The following is a 17,432-nucleotide window of genomic DNA, read 5'->3' as shown; positions in this document are numbered from 1 at the left end:
GTCAAAGGCCTTCTGGAAGTCCAAGTAGATAACATCCATTGGCTCTCCTTTATCTAACCTGCTTGTTACCTCCTCAAAGAATTCTAACAGATTTGTCAGGCATGACCTCCCATTGATAAAACCATGCTGACTTTGCCCGATTTTACCATGCACTTCCAAGTATTCTGAATTCTCATCCTTAATAATGGACTCTAAAATCTTACCAACGACTGAGGTCTGGCAAATTGGCCTGTAATTTCCCGTCTTTTGCCTCACTCCCTTCTTAAACAGGGGGGTTACATTAGCGATTTTCCAGTCCTCTGGGACCCTCCCTGACTCCAGTGATTCCTGAAAGATCACCACCAACGCCTCCACTATCTCTTCAGCTATCTCCTTCAGAACTCTGGGGTGTAATTCATCTGGTCCAGGTGATTTATCCAGCTTCAGACCTTTCAGTTTTCCTAGCACCTTCTCCTTGGTAATGGCCACCATTCTCACCTCTGCCCCCGACTCTCTTGAACTTTGGGGATGTTACTCGTGTCTTCCACCGTGAAGACTGACGCAAAGTACCTATTCAGTTCCTCCGCCATTTCTTTGTTCCCCACTACTACTTCTCCAGTGTCATTTTCCAGCGGCCCAATGTCCACTTTTGCCTCTCTCTTACCCTTTATATATCCAAAATAATCTGGTAAAATACCCTTTATATATCTGCAAGTAACTGCTGCCAGTCTGCTTGGGCCAAATCACATCTCTGCGGGTCTGTAGTCCTGCAGGTTACAGCACTTCAGGTGATATCCGACACCTTTTTAAATGAGTTGAGGGTTTCTTCCTCTAGCACCTTTACAAGCAGCGAGTCACAAACTCCCACAACCCTCTCGGTGAAAAAATTCTACCACTCCCTTTAAATCTATGCCCCCTAGTCACCTATCTGTCTGCTAAAGTAAATAGGCCCTTCCCATCCACTCTATCCAGGCCCCTCACAATTTTGTACCCCTTGATCAAACCTGCCCTCAGCCTCCTCTGTTCCAGAGAGAACAACTCCAGCCTCTCCAATCTCTCCTCATAGCTGCAATTTTCCAGTCCTGGCAACATCCCCGTAAATCTCATCTGCGATACCGATCTTTGGATACACAGTGCTCTTAGGAAGGGAGTTCCAGGATTTGGACCCAGCGACAGTGAAGGAACGGTGATATATTTCCAAGTCAGGATGGTGTGTGACTTGGAGGGGAACTTCCAGGTGGTGGTGTTCCCATCTACCTGCTGCCCTTGTCCTTCTAGATGGTAGTGATTGTGGGTTTGGAAGGTGCTGTTGAAGGAGCCTTGGTGAGTTCCTGCAGTGCATCTTCTAGACAGTACACACACTGCTGCTACTGTGCGTCAGTGATGGAGGGAGTGGATGTGGTGCCAATCAAGTGGGCTGCTTTGTCCAGGATTGTCAAGTTTCTTGAGTGTTGTGAGAGCTGCACCTATCCAGGCAAGTGGGGAGTATTCCATCACACTCCTGACTTGTGCCTTGTAGATAGTGGACAGGCTTTGGGGAGTCAGGAGGTGAGTTACTTGCTGCAGGATTCCCAGCCTCTGACCTGCTCTTGTAGCCACAGTATTTATATGGCTAGTCCAGTTCAGTTTCTGGTCAATGGTAACCCCCAGGATGTTGATAGTGGAGGATTCAGTGATGGTAATACCATCACTGGGGATAATATATTAGCATGGATTGAGGATTGGTTAACACACAAGACGAGAGCTGGGATTAATGGATCCTTTTCGGGTTGGAAAGATGTCACTAGTGGAGTGCCACAAGTATCAGTCCTAGAGCCTCAATTATTTATTTTTATTAATGACTTGGAGGAGAGGGCAGAGTGTAATGTATCCAAATTTGCTGATGATACAAATATAGGTGGGAAGGCATGTTGTGATGAGGACATAAGGAATCTGCAAGGGGATTATAGATAGATTGAGTGAGTGGGCAAAAACTTGGCAGATGGAGTTTAATGTAGGAAAGTGTGAGGTCATGCGCTTTGGTAGGAAGAATCAAAAGGCAGACTACTATTTAAATGGAGAGAAACTCCAAAAAAGCGCAGCACAGAGGGATCTGGGTGTTCTTGTGCACGAAACACAAACAGTTAGCATGCAGGTGCAGCAAGTAATTCAGAAGGCAAATGGAATTTTGGTCTGTATTGCTGGGGGGTTGGAGTTTAAAAATAGGGAAGTCTTGTTACAACTGTACAGGGTGTTGGTGAGGCCGCACCTGGAGTACTGTGTACAGTTTTGGTCCCCGTATTTAAGTAAGGATATACTGACATTGGAGGCAGTTCAAAAGAGATTCACTAGGCTGACTCCTGGGGTTGACTTATCAAGAATGGCTAAACAGGTTAGGCCTTTATTCATTCGAGTTTAGAAGAATGAGGGGTGATCTATTTGAAATGTACAAGATTCTGAGGGGGCTTGACAGGGTAACTGTTGAGAAGATATTTCCACCAGCGGGGGAATCTCAAACTAGACGGCATAGTTACAGAATAAGAGGATAGTCATTTAAAGTGGAGATGCAAAGGAATTTCTTCTCTGAGGGTAGTGAATGTCTGGGATTCTCTACCCCACAGAGTTGTGGAGGCTAGATCACTGAAAGTATTTAAAGAGGAGGTAGATAGATTTTTGGAATCTTGGGGAGTTGAGGGCTATGAGGAGCTGGCACGAAAGAGGAGTTGAGGCCTGGGGCAGATCAGCCATGATCTTATTGAATAGTAGGGCAAGCTTGAGGGGCCGAATGGCCTAATCCTGCTCCTACTTATGTTATTTTCCAGTGTCTTGATGCCCATTATCGGATACATACCCCTAAACCAGAGATTTCTCAAGGTTTAACATGACTTCCTCTTGTGTATTCAGTGCCCCTATTTACAAATCCAAGTGTCCCATTCACTTAAACAACTTATGCTGCCAATTTGTGAATATTTATCACCCACGCCCTTCTGCTCTTCCACCCCCCACAATGGGGTGGTTTAGATTATATTTGCAGGCAGTGGAGGCTGATGGACTAGGTACAGATTATCACTCCATGTTTCAATCCCACTCTCTCCATTCGGATCATCTCTATCATTCCCATGGCAGCGCAAGATGAGGACCTGGATTGAAACTCCGCTGTCCTGTCTCCAGGTGCCTTTCCTTATTTCCCCACATCAGCCCTCCCCTCCCCTACCCCATCCTAAACGGCTTACCCCTTTATCCTACCCCTGACCCCTGGGTCTAGTCTCTCTTCCTCCTATTTATTGTCCTTTTCCCTTCTTCCCTCTCGCCAGGAACGCAGGCTGCAGCTGGTTCATGACATTCTGAAGAGTGAAGCTTCGAGCCCAACGTTGCAAAATGAAGATCAGAGGAGTCTTCTCGAGGCTCTGACAGGCCAGACTGGGCCTGAGGGACAGACCAGTGCCAGGTACAATCTGCACAATCATCTTCCACTAGCTAGCTTCCCTCCCAGCTCCCAGGGCCACCATCTTCTCTGCAGACTCTGCAAGAGCTTTCTTCATATGTTTGTATGAAGACCTATGAATTACAAGCAGGAGGAGGCCACTCGGCCCCTCCAGACTGCTCTGCCATTCAATAAGATCATGGCTGATCTGATTGGAACTACCTGCTTAGCCCTGACCCCAGAATTTTCTGCTGCCTGCACCTGTTCTCTTTGGAAGGCCGACAATCACATTTTGGTTGCTTTTTTTGTTCTTGATGTGGGCATTTCTGGCAAGGGCAGCATTTAATGTCCATCTCCAGGTGCCCTGTAATGTGGTTATGAGCCACCTTCTTGACCCACTGCCACCTGTGCTGACCCCAGTGCCGCCTTCTCTCCTGGTGTGATCCAGCTGAGTCGCTTCCCACACCATTTCTCAGGGCTGCTAAATCAACAACATTTCTGTGGACCTGGAATTACATGTAGGCCAGATCAAGTAAAGATGGCAGATTTCCTTCCTGTTAGAATTATGTCTCTCAAGACTGATGTTTTTTCTCTTGTACAAAATGGAAGGACATGGTATGATCTGGATATTTGGTTGCTAACTTGGGATTTTTTTTAAAAGTCATAAATTCACTTTGGAACTGTAAACAATCGGGCCTCTTCCAATAAATCACCGGACCTTTATGGTACTTGAGAAGGAGGAGTTTGTTTTTAACTGCAAAGAAATGTAATGAATGAAAAGCTTGATATATTACCCTCTGCACCATGAGCTTGCACTTTCTGGAATAACCTTTGATGTGGCACCTTATCAAATAACTTCTGGAAATCTAAGTACAGCACATCCCTTTTATCCACAGCACATGTGACTCCTTCAAAGAACTCCAATAAATTAGTTAAACATGATTTCCCTTTCTCAAAACCATGTTGACTCTGCCTGATTGGCTTGAATTTTTCTCAGTGCCCTGCTATAACATCTTTACTAACAGCTTCTAACGTTTTCCCCATGACAGATGTTAAGCTAACTGGCCTGTAGTTTCCTGCTCTGTCTCCCTCCCTTTTTGAATAAGGGAGTTACATTGGCTACTTCACAATCTAATGGAACCTCCCCCGAATCTAGGAAATTTTGGAAAATTAAAACCAGTGCACCAGCTACCTCACTAGGCACTTTCCTCAAGACCTTAGGGTGAAGCCCACCCAGACCTGGGGATTTGTCAAAAGACAGAAAGGCCATCACATGGCAGAGGCCAACCTTCAGTTTGAACCTGTGGTTTTGCTCCCAGTCTTATTGGGGAAGAAGCTGAGGAAGGAAGACCACCCCAGCTGGCTCCGTCTCTCTGCCTCACCTAAAATTGTGTGTGGCTATCAACCTGAAGTCAGAGACCCTCATCTGTGTGTAACTGGTCTGCATTGGGACCTGCAAAGCTGAGACCAGTGGTGGGAACTTCCAGGCATCCAGCCTGTCTTCACATGAGGGAACTCCAGATTAACAGCATCGAGACCCTGTGGACTTTATCCTTTATTTTATAATGTCCATTCTCTAAAGCCCATCTCCGCAGAGAGACTCTGTCTGTGTTGTGTGCTGGGGGAATTCTTTAGGAAGAGATAGATAGGTATGCTTCCCAATTTACAATTGTGTTAACCAGTACTTGCAACTTGTTAAAAGAAGTTTTTGTTTTGTAATAAATTAATCATTGAGTTTTTTTGAAGAAGCCTGATCTGGGTACTAGAGGTATAGGTAAACGATTGGCCACTACAGTGAGAGAATTAAACATTTAAATGAATGGTATGACCTGCAGACAGTGGGGTTTGATAATTCTCTCACTCCCCTCGTCCTAGTCGTAACATTCCCAGAGTGTTGGTGAACCGACCAAAATCAATAGTTACTAAGGCTAGCTTTATATTCCAGATTTATTAATGAAATGTAAATTCTCCCATGATGGGATTTGAACTCTCCTCTCTAGAGCCTGGGTCTCTGGATTTAGCCCAGTTACATTATCACTACACCAACATTCCCCCACGTTTCGAGCACAGACTGGAGAGTGAAACTGGAGAACTCATGGGTACGTGTGTCAGTCTGGGGCTCCTGAGCCTCACGCAGAACAGAAAATGTGCTAATCTCACCCGGTGTGGGGATGAGTTTCTTGTGGGAACGGTAGTGTCATTGTTAGATTACTGGATTAACAACCCAGTAGAACACTAGATCAAATTAGAGTGAGCAGCTTGCAAATTTAAAATTCACTTAAAATAGAAAGCTGATCCTGGTGAAAAGGTGCCAGGTTGCTGTAAAAGCCCAACTGGTTCAATAGAACCATAGAAAAGTTACAGCACAAAAGGAGGCCATTCGGCCCATCTTGTCCATGCCAGCCCGAGGACACCCAGGTGCCCTTTCTAATCTCACCTTCCTGCACCCGGCCCATAGCCCTGCAGCTTACAGCTCTTAAGGTGCAGATCCAGATACTTTTTAAAAGAGTTTAGAGTTTCTGCCTCTACCACCAACTTGGGCAGCGAATTCCAGACACCCACTACCCTCTGCATAAAAAAGTTCTTCCTCATGTCCCCCCTACACCTTCTGCCACTTATCTTGAATCTATGTCCCCTGGTTCTAGAATTCTCCACCAAGGGAAACAATTTTATCCTGTCCACTCCCACCAAGGGAATCAATTTTATCCTGTCCACTCTATCTATTCCCCTCAATCAAGTCACCTCTCAGCCTTCTTTGTTCTAAGGAAAATAACCCCAACCTATCCAATCTCTCCTCGTAGTTACACTTTTCTAACCCTGACAACATTCTTGTAAACCTCCTCTGCACTCTCTCCAGGGCCATTATGTCCTTCCTGTAATGTGGTGACCAGAACTGCACACAATACTCCAGTTGTGGCTTCACCAGTGTTTTATACAATTCCAACATTATATCCTTACTTTTATATTCTATACCTCTGCCAGTGAAGGAGAGCATTCCACATGCCTTCCTTACAACCTTGTCTACTTGAACTGCTGCCTTCAGGGACCTGTGTACTTGTACGCCAAGACCTCTCACTTCATCTACCCCTCTTAGTATATTCCCATTTATTGTGTAATCCTTGTAACTGTTTGACCTCCCTAAATGTATGACCTCACACTTATCTATGTTAAAATCCATCTGCCACTTTACCGCCCACTCCACCAACCCATTTATATTGTTTTGAAGATTATGGCTATCCTCTACACTCTCCACTACTCAGCCAATCTTTGTGTCATCTGCAAATTTCCCAATCATGCCCCTCACGTTCATGTCCAAATCGTTAATATACAACACAAACAGCAAGATCCCAACACCAAGCCCTGTGGAACACCACTTGAGACAACTTTCCATTTGCAAGGGCATCTATTGACCATTACCCTTTGTTTCCTGTTACAAAGCCAACCTTTTATCCAGTTTGCCACATTATCCTGAATCCCATGGGCTTTTATTTTCCTGACCTTGTCAAATGCCTTGCTAAAATCCATGTACACAACATCCACTGCACTACCTTCATCAACCCTTCTTGTCACTTCCTCAAAGAGTTCAATCAAATTTGCGAGGCAAGACCTTTCTTTAACAAATCCATGCTGACCATCCCTGACTAGTCCATGCCTTTCCACATGACGGTTAATCCTATCTCTCAGGATTGATTCTACTAATTTGCTCACCACTGATGTAAGACTAACTGGCCTATAATTATTTAGCATTTCTGTTGATCCCTTTTTAAACAATGGAACTACGTTTGCATTTCTCCAGTCCTCTGGTACCTCCCCTGTATCTAGTGAAGATTGGAAAATTATCCTCAGAGCATCTGCTATCTCCACCCTGACTTCCTTCAGCAGCCTTGGGAACAAACCATCTGGCCCTGGTGACTTATCAACTTTCAAGGATTTCAACCCTTCGAGTACTTCCTCTCTCTTTATGACTATCCCTTCCAATATCTCGCAGTGTTCCTCCTGGACTGTATCTACATCCTCCCTTTCCTTTGTAAACACGGAGACACAATATTCATTCAAAACCCTTCCCACAGTCTCTTCATCTACACACAAGTTTCCATCTTCATCACTGATAGGTCCCACTTTTTCCTTAACTAACTTTTTAGCATTAATGTATTGGTAAAACATCTTTGGGTTATCTTTAAGTTTACTTGCTAATCTTCTTTCATGCCCTCTCTTTGATTTCCTTATTTCCTTTTTTACTTCGTCCCTGCACTTCCTATATTCGTCTAGGCTATCTGCAGTGCTTAGTTCTTTGTGCCTATCGTACGCTTTCTTTTTCTGTTTGATCTTCCCCTGTATTACTCTAGACAACCAGGGGGGATCTAGATTTGGCAGTACCACTCTTATTTTTGTAGGGGACATGTCTACTTTGTACAATTAGGATCTCGCTTTTTAGTGCTTCCCACTGGTTTTCTACTGTTTTATCCTCCAGCAGTGCTGTCCAGTCCACCTCAGCCAAGTCCCTTCTCATTTCTGTAAAATTTGTCTTCCCCCAGTTCAAGACTTTGACTCCTGCCTTATCTCTGTCCTTTCCCATGGTAATGCTAAATCTAACTGAATTGTGATCACTGTCCCTGATATGGTCGCCAACTGTCACTTCACCCACTTACCCTTCTTCGTTCCCCGAGACTAGGTCTAGAATTGCATCTCCTATCGTTGGGTTTGTCACTAATTGGTTGAAAATATTTTCCTGGACACACTGCATGAATTTTTCTCCCTCAGTGCCCCTTACATTGTTTGAATCCCAGTTGATATTAGGATAGTTGAAGTCTCCTACTATTATTGCCCTCAGTAATGTCCTTTAGGGAAGGAAATCTGCCATCCTTACCCAGCCTGATCTAAATGCAACTCTTATTTGTTTGCAGCACAGAAGGTGGCCATTCGGCCCATCGTGTCTGTGCTGGTCAACAAAGATCTGACAACACTAACCGCATTTTCCAGCATTTGGCCCATAGCCCTGGAGGCTATGGCAACGCAAATGAACATCTGAATACTTCTTAAAAGTTACGAGATTTTCTGACTCAACCACTCTTTCAATCAGAGAGTTCCAGAATCCCACCACCCTCTGGATGAAAGGATTTCTCCTCAACTCCCCTCTTACCCTTCTACCTCTAACCACGGGGCATAGATTTAAGGTAATTGATCCCTCTACTAATGAAAAAAGTGCCTTCGTATCCACCCTATCTAATCCCCTCATAATCTTATACATCTCTATCAGGTCCCTTCCCAACCTTTGCTGCTCCAAGGAAAACAATCCCAGCCTATCCAATCTTTCCTCATAGCTCAGACCCTCCAGCCCAGGCAGCATCCTGGTAAATCTCCTCTGCACCCTCTCCAGTGCAATCACATCCTTCCTATAATGTGGTGACCAGAACTACACACAGTACTCCAGCTGTGGCCTAACCAGCGTTTTATACAGTTCCAGCATAACCTCCCTGCTCTTGTATTCTGTGCCTCGGCTAATAAAGGCAAGTATCCCATATGCCTTCTTAACCATCTTATCTACATGCCCTGCTATCTTCAGGGATCTGTGGACACGCACACCAAGGTCCCTCTGATCTTCAGTACTTTCCAGGGCTCTACCATTTATAGTGTAATCCCTTACCTTGTTAGCCCTCCCCAAGTGCATTACCTCACACTTCTGCAGGTTGAATTCCATTTACCACTGCTCTGCCCACCTGACCAGTCCATTGATATCCTCCTGCAGTTTACGGCTATCCTCCTCACTATTTACCAATTTTTGTGTCATCCGCGAACTTCTTGATCATACCCCCTACATTTAAGTCCAAATCATTTATGTACATCACAAACAGCAAGGTTCCCAGCACCGAGCCCTGCGGAACCCACTGGAAACAGACTTCCAGTCACAGAAACATCCCTCTACCATCACCCTCTGCTTCCTGCCTCTCAGCCAATTTTGGATCCAATGTGCCACTTTGTCTTGGATCCCATCGGCTCTTACTTTCTTGACCAGTCTGCCATGAGGGACCTTATCAAAAGCCTTGCTAAAGTCCATGTAGACCACATCAAATGCATTACCCTCATCAACACTCCTGGTTACCTCCTCAAAAAATTTGATCAAATTTGTCAAACACAACCTTCCCTTAACAAATCCATGCTGACTATCCCTGGTTAATCTGTGTCTCTCTAAATGCAGATATATTCTGTTCCTCAGAATTCTTTCTAGTAACTTCCCCACCACTGAGGTTAGACTGACTGGCCTGTTATTTCCTGGTCTATCCCTTCCTCCCTTTTTTAATAATGTGACAATGTTAGCTGTCCTCCAGTCCTCTGGCACCTCACCTGTGGCCAAAGAGGATTTGAAAATTACTGCCAGGGCCCCTGATATCTCTTCCCTTTCCTCACTCAACAGCCTGGGATACATCTCATCCGGGCCTGCGGATTTATCCATGTTTAAGGCCACTAAACCCGCTAGTGCCTCCTCTCTCTCTATGTTAATTTCCTTTAATATTTCACAGTCCTCCACCCTGATGTCTTTACCTGTGTCGTCCTTTTCCATTGTGAAGACTGATGCAAAGTATTCATTGAGGACTGTACCCACGTCTTCCGGGTCCACAGACACATTATCTCTATGGTCTCCAATTGGCCCTACTCTCTCCCTAATTATTCTCTTGCCCTTTGTATATTTTTTTTAAAACCCCTTTGGGTTTTCCCTTTATTCTGCCCACCAATTCTTTCTCATGCACTTAGCTTCCCTAATCTTTTTAAACTCCCCCCTGCACTTTTTATACTCTGGGGACTTTACTGTATCGAGCCCATGGTATCTGCCATAACTTCCTCCTTTTTTTTCTTAATCCTAACCTTTATGCCCCTTGACATCCAGGATTCTCCGGACTTGGTTGTCCCCTTTGTCTTTACGGGAACATATTTGTCCTGTACTCTCGCTATTTCCTCCTTGAATGCCTCCCACTGCTCTGACAGAGTTTTATCTGCATGTAGCTGCTCCCAGTCCACTTGGGCCAAATCTTAGTAAAATTAGCCTTTCCCCAGTTCAGAACTTTTATTCCCAGCCCAACCTTATCTTTTTCCATAACTATCCTAAATCTAACTGAGTTATGGTCACTATCTCCAGAATGCTCCCCTACTGATACACCTCCCACCTGCCTGAGCTCATTTCCGAATATTAGGTCCTGAGCTGCCCCCTCCCTTGGGCTTTCTACACACTGGTTAAAACTCCAGTCCAGCAACAACATCGTTGACTGTTTTGACCAAACTTGCTACTGCAGTGGTTCAAGAAGGCAGCTCACAATCACTTCCAATTAGGGATGGGCAATAAATGCTGGCTTAGACAGTGATACTCACATGCCAAGAATGAATACTAAGTATCATGACTTGTTATCTTGCATTCTGTTGTGAATCTGGGTTGATGAGCATCTTTAGTGTCTCTGCATCATGTGAATTTGCTGTCTATGCACTGGCCTCTGACCTCCCAACACTATCCAGCCTTTCTCCACCACACCTCCCACATTCCATGCTGGGACTTGCTGTCAATAGTTTGGATGACTCAGTGGATAGAAAGAGTCACAAGCTTTTGGGGTCAAGTCCCACTCCCTGAACTTGAGCACAAAGTCCAGGCTGTTGTACCCACAGACAGGTTGCTGCACTGACAGAGGGACAGTATGGAGGGGGCACTCTTTTTCATTCATGGGATGTGGGTGTCGCTGGCTGGGCCAGCATTTATTGCCCATCCCTAATTTCCCTTGAGAAGGTGGTGGTGAGCTGCCTTCTTGAACTGCTGCAGTCCATGTGGTGTAGGTACACCCACAGTGCTGTTAGGGAGGGAGTTCCAGGATTTTGACCCAGCGACAGTGAAGGAACGGTGATATATTTCCAAGTCAGGATGGTGAGTGACTTGGAGGGGAACTTCCAGGTGATGGTGTTTCCATCTATCTGCTGCCCTTGTCCTTCTAGGTGGTAGTGATCGTGGGTTTGGAAGGTGCTGCCAAAGGAGCCTTGGTGAATTCCTGCAGTGCATCTTGTAGATGGTACACACACTGCTGCTACTGTGCGTCGGTGGTGGAGGGAGTGAATGTTTGTGGATGTGGTGCCAATCAAGCAGACTGCTTTGTCTTGGATAGTGTCAAGCTTCTTGAGCGTTGTTGGAGCTGCACTCATCCAGGCAAGTGGGGAATATTCCATCACACTCCTGACTTGTGCCTTGTAGATGGTGGACAGGCTTTGGGGAGTCAGGAGGTGAGTTACTCGTCACAGGATTCCCAGCCTCTGACCTGCTCTTGTAGCCACAGTATTTATATGGCTAGTTCTGGTCTGTGGTAACCCCTAGAATGTTGATCGTGGGGGATTCAGTGATGATAATGCCATTGAAAGGCAAGGGGCAATGGTTTGATTCTCGGTCATTTCCTGATGTGAAAGGTTACTTGCCACTTGTCAGCCCAAACCTGGATATTGTCCAGGTCTTGCTGCATTTGGACATGGACTGCTTCAGTATCTGAAGAGTCGCGAATGGTGCTGAACATTGTGCAATCATCAGCGAACATCCCCACTTCTGACCTTATGATGGAAGGAAGGTCATTGATGAAGCAGCTGAAGATGGTTGGGCCGAGGACACTATCCTGAGGAACTCCTGCAGTGATGTCCTGGAGCTGAGATGATTGACCTCCAACAACCACAACCATCTTCCTTTGTGCTAGGTATGACTCCAACCAGCGGAGAGTTTCCCCCCCGATTCCCATTGACTCCAGTTTTGCTAGGGCTCCTTGATGCCACACTCGGTCAAATGCTGCCTTGATGTCAAGGGCAGTCACTCTCACCTCACCTCGGGAGTTCAGCTCTTTTGTCCATGTTTGAACCAAGGCTGTAATGAGGTCAGGAGCTGAGTGGCCCTGGCAGAACCCAAACTGGGTGTCAGTGAGCAGGTTATTGCTAAGCAAGTGCTACTTGACAGCACTGTTGATGACCCCTTCCGTTACTTTACTGATGATGGAGAGTAGACTGATGGGGCGGTAATTGGCTGGGTTGGAGTTGTCCTGCTTTTTGTGTGCAGGACATACCTGGGCAATTTTCCACATAGCCGGGTAGATGCCAGTGTTGTAGCTGTACTGGAACAGCTTGGCTAGGGGCACGGCAAGTTCTGGAGCACAAGTCTTAATACTATTGCCGCAAAATTGTCAGTGCCCATACCCACAGTATCCAGTGCCTTCAGCTGTTTCTTGATATCACGTGGAGTGAATTGAATTGGCTGAAGACTGGCATCTGTGACGCTGGGGACCTCCGGAGGAGGTTAAGGTGGATTGAGACAGTGCTTCTGGCTAAAGATTATTGCAAAGCCTTATCTTGTGCACCCTCTGTGCTGGGCTCCTCCATCATTGAGGATGGAGATATTTGTGGAGCCTCCTCCTCCAGTGAGTTGTTTAATTATCCACCACCATTCACGACTGGATGTGGCAGAACTGTAGAGCTTAGATCTGATCCATTGGTTGTGGAATCGCTTAGCCCTGTCTATCACTTGCTGCTTATACTATTTGGCACACAAGTAGTCCTGTGTTATAGCTTCACCAGGTTGACACCTCATTTTTAGGTATGCCTGGTGCTGCTCCTGGCATGTCCTCCTGCACTCCTCATTGAACCAGGGTTGATCCCCTGGCTTGATGGTAATGGTAGAGTGGGGGATAAGCCGGGCCATGAGGTTACAGAATGTGTTCGAGTACAATTCTGCTGCTGCTGATGGCCCACAGCACCTCATGGATGCCCAGTCTTGAGTTGCTAGATCTGTTTAAAATCTATCCCATTTAGCACGGTGGTAGTGCCACACAACACGATGGAGGGTATCCTCAATGTGAAGACAGGACTTCATCTCCACAAGGACAGTGTGGTGGTCACTCCTACCGATACTGTCATGGACAGATGCATCTGAGACAGGCAGGTTGGTGAGGATGAGGTCAAGTATGTTTTTTCCCTCTTGGTTCCTTCACCACCTGCCGCAGACCCAGTCTAGCAGCTATGTCATTTAGGACTCGGCCAGCTCGGTCTGTAGTGGTGCTACCGAGCCAGTCTTGGTGATGGACATTGAAGTTCTCCACCCAGAGTACATTCTGCACCCCTGCCACCCTCAGTGCTTCCTCCAAGTGGTGTTCAACATGGAGGAGGCACTGATTCATCAGCTGAGGGAGGGCGGTACGTGGTAATCAGCAGGAGGTTTCCTTGCCCATGTTTGACCTGATGCTATGAGACTTCATGGGGTCCAGAGTCAATGTTGAGGATTCCCAGGGCAGCTCCATCCCGACTGTATACCACTGTGCCGCCACCTCTGCTGGCTCTGTCCTGCCGGTGGGACAGGACATACCCAGGGATGGCGATGGTGGTGTCTGGGACATTATCTGTAAGGTATGATTCTGTGAGTATGACTGTCAGGCTGTTGCTTGCTTGACTGGTCTGAGACAGCTCTCCCAATTTTGGCACTAGCCCCCAGATGTTAGTAAGGAGGAATTTGCAGGGTTGACAGGGCTGAGTTTACTGTTGTCGTTTCCGGTGCCTCGGTCGATGCCGGGTGGTCCATCCGGTTTCATTCATTTTTTGAGAGTTTGTTGTGGTTTGTTACAACTGAGTATGTTGCTCGGCCATTTCAGAGGGTGTTTAAGAGTCAACCACATTACTGTGGGTCTGGAGTCACATGCAAACTATACCAGTTAATGACAGTAGATTTCCTTCCCTAAAGGACATTAGTGAGCTGCACTGCCAGCTGTTGTCCTTTGGATGAAATGGTAAACTCAGGCCTGCCCTCTACTGATGTTTTTATGAACAACCTGAATTCGCCCTGGTCAATATTTCACCTCCACCTTTGCGAAAGCAGGTTTTCTGCTCATCGACGTGCTGCTGTTTGTGGGAGCTTGCTGTGTACAAATTGGCAACTTTCCTAAATTACAACTTCAAAAGTACTTCATTAGCTGTAAAAGTGCTTTGGGACATTGAGGTTGTGGAAGGTGCTGGAGCAATGCAGATCCTTCTTTATAGGCACAAAACAAGGCAAGGTTTCAGCGCAGATCCCTGAGCCTGAGTGACTTTGAGCTCGCTCTCTGGTTCTGTTTATTGTGCATTGACAACAATTCACAAACCCCTCTGCTCTCTCACTATGTTCCTCACATTGTTCTTTTATTGTTTTAGCCACAGCCTTTATCCTTTTACATTTGAAGTATAAAGACCATTCTCCTGTCATAGTGGTTGTGGGTTTGGGAGATGCTATCGAAATGACCCTGGGATACGTACCCTGCTTCTCTGAACCAAGCATTTGCTGCCAGATCGGTGTTTGATGGACATGCGTCTGTCACTCATTGGAAGCTTTGCTCAAAGCACATTGACGTTAACTCTCTTGTCTCTCCACAGCTGCTACCTGACCTGCTTGAGTGTTTCCAGCATTTATTATTGCTCCAAGTTGTTGATTTTGTATGGAACTAACTGGCAATCCTGTCCTAAAACAGTTAGAAAGCAGATTTCATGGGCTCTGAAATATTTTAAGATGACCTGAGGTAGAGAAGTGCTATATAAATGCAAGACCTTCCTTCCCTTGGCCTGATCTCCTGTCTCCTTATCCAGACTCCGTGCAGTTGATGAAACGTTGACTTCCAACTCCTGCATCAGTTACGACAGAACCTGTGATGAACTATCGGTCAGTGAGTGTTGAGTTCTATGTAAGGGTGCAAGGGGGAAGATGTGGGTGGGTGGGTGGGCTATTGGTATTGCTCTGGTCTTTTCTCTCCATTCTGTGAGGGTGGGGTGGGGGAAGAAGGTCCTGTTTATGGCTGTTGGGGTGGAGTGCCATGTTTTGATGGGGGTGGTGTGCAGGGAAGAGGAATGGAATAATGGACATCCGGCAATGTTATTGGAAAGGGTGGGACTCCGTTAACATTTCTGTCCTCTTACAGGTTACACATTTGTCAACAGTGAAACCAATAAAGCTGAGAAATCGGGACAAGAGGGTAGGAATCCACCAACTTGCCTCTTGCTCTGCTTTTTCATGGGCTGTGAGACTGCGACAGGCCAGTCAACCTGGGATCTTCCTTTGTCTTTTCCAGCGTTCCAGTCGTATTCTCGTGGATCGTCGTCCAATTGCTCCCAGGAGATCCCGCTCACCCTCTATTGACCAGATTTTGGATGGTGTGGGCTCCACACCTGGAGGAGTAAGTGGATGTTGGCTCTGGACCATCCTGACTGGGTGGTGTTGGAGATGCCTGGATAACCGTTGAGAGTGCTGAAGGAGTGGAGGGTGAGGGTGTGGGGAATGTTTGTGTGAAAGCAGAGAAGATGGCCTGTGCATTGAGAATCTCTTCTGCAGATAAAGCTGCAGCAGTGTTTATGTAATGGACAGTCTGACACAGCCTGACAGCTGATACCAGACATGGCCCCTGTGTGTGGGCATCTCCCATCTGATTCAAACTTCACTCAAAATACTTCATCCCATAACCCATGCTGACAATCATGGTGCAGTGCTGAGGGAGGGCTGCATTACTGGAGGTGCCCTTAATCCTTCCACCAATGGAAACTCTGTCTCCCTACCTACTCTGTCCTCATGATTTTGAAAACCTCGATCAAATCACCTCTGAACCTTCTCCCATGGGAAACAGCCTCAGCTTCTCCAATCTTTTCTCATAGCCTGGCTTCAGGGATGAGGAGCTTCATTCTAATCTTTTATGCACCCTCTCTAATGCCTTCACATCCTTCCTAAAGTATGGTGTCCAAAATTGGATTCAATGCTGTACTTGAGGCTGCACTAGTGTTTTAGCCAGGTTTAACATCACCTCCTATTGTTTTTGTACTGAATGCCCCTTGTTATGATGTGGCAGGTGATGTGTGTCAGGTCAAATCCACAAGGGGAACTTGGCCACGCTGTCACAATGGGTTTGCAGTTTGATTATTATGAGAAAATTCACGCATTGAATTCAGAAGTAATGAGTCCACTAACACCTTTATAGATTTTAAATGTTTTAATTTAGTTTTTATTAACAAGATTTCAAGCATGTACATAAGATTACAGTTACTAAATCCCAAAATTCCTAATTAACCTGGCTCCCAGCTACACACCCCTTTAAAGTAACAGTTCCAAAATAGATTTTACATTTAAGTATGCAAACCAGCAAGTTTACCACAGCACCCACTCAACAGTGGAATTCCAAAGGCTCTTTTCCACCCTTGGTTACTGGACATGGCAGACATCTGGAAAAAGTGGCTGGAGGCTTTCCCCAAGACTCTTACTGCAGCTGGACAGGGCCTTGGTGAGACCACGTCTGGAATATTGTGTGCAGCTTTGGTCTCCCTACCTAAGAAAAGATATACTTACCATAGAGGGAGTGCAGTGAAGGTTCACCAGGCTGATGCCAGGGATGGCAGGACTGGCGTATGAGGAGTGATTGGTTCGATTGGGCCTGTGTTCACTAGAGTTTAGAAGAATGAGAGGGGATATGATTGAAAAGTATAAAATTCTAACAGGGCTAGACAGACTGGATGTAGGGAGGAAGTTTCCTCTGGTTGGGGAGTCTAGAACCAGGGGCCACAGTCTCAGGATACAAGGCAGGCCATTTATAACTGAGATGAGGAAAGATTTCTTCAGAGGGTGGTCAACCTGTGGAATTCTCTATCACAGAAGCTGTGGAGGCCGGGTCACTGAGTATATTCAAGAAAATATTTTTTTGATACTAGCGCCATCAAGGGGTACAGGGAGAGACGGAGTACGGCGTTGAGATAGTGCATCAGCCATGATCATATTGAATGGCGGAGCAGGCTCGAAGGGCCGAATGGCCTACTCCTCCTCGTTCTATGCCTATGCCAATGTCTATGTTTTACATGGTCCTTTTTAAATCTTACATGGCCACCGACAGCCTTTCCATTCTCTTTATATATGTTTCTCCGTTAATCTGTAAATTCCATTGTCCTATATGTCTTTAGAAATTTACTTTTCCCATAATATAAAAATCTTTCATGGTGCCAATATGGTCAATACCTTTGGGGAAAATAAGTATACTGCTTGGCTTTGCTTATC

General features: G+C 45.9%; 1 protein-coding gene across 1 annotated transcript in view; it reads left to right on the top strand.

Moving 5' to 3' along the window:
* Nucleotides 1-5,357: 5,357 nt before the first annotated feature.
* The window catches only part of LOC144686233 (rac GTPase-activating protein 1-like), a 35,962-nt gene continuing 23,887 nt past the window's right edge, over nt 5,358-17,432 (top strand). The window contains exons 1-2 of the mRNA XM_078551324.1: nt 5,358-5,481; nt 15,322-15,375. Of these exons, the coding sequence (XP_078407450.1) occupies nt 5,358-5,481; nt 15,322-15,375 (178 nt within the window). The remainder of the gene's footprint in view (nt 5,482-15,321; nt 15,376-17,432) is intronic.

This window comes from Cetorhinus maximus, chromosome 11, assembly GCF_964194155.1.
Source record: "Cetorhinus maximus chromosome 11, sCetMax3.hap1.1, whole genome shotgun sequence".
Lineage (NCBI taxonomy): Eukaryota > Metazoa > Chordata > Chondrichthyes > Lamniformes > Cetorhinidae > Cetorhinus > Cetorhinus maximus.
The sequence above is the reverse complement of the archived record's forward strand: the minus strand, read 5'-3'. Positions and strand labels throughout refer to the sequence as shown.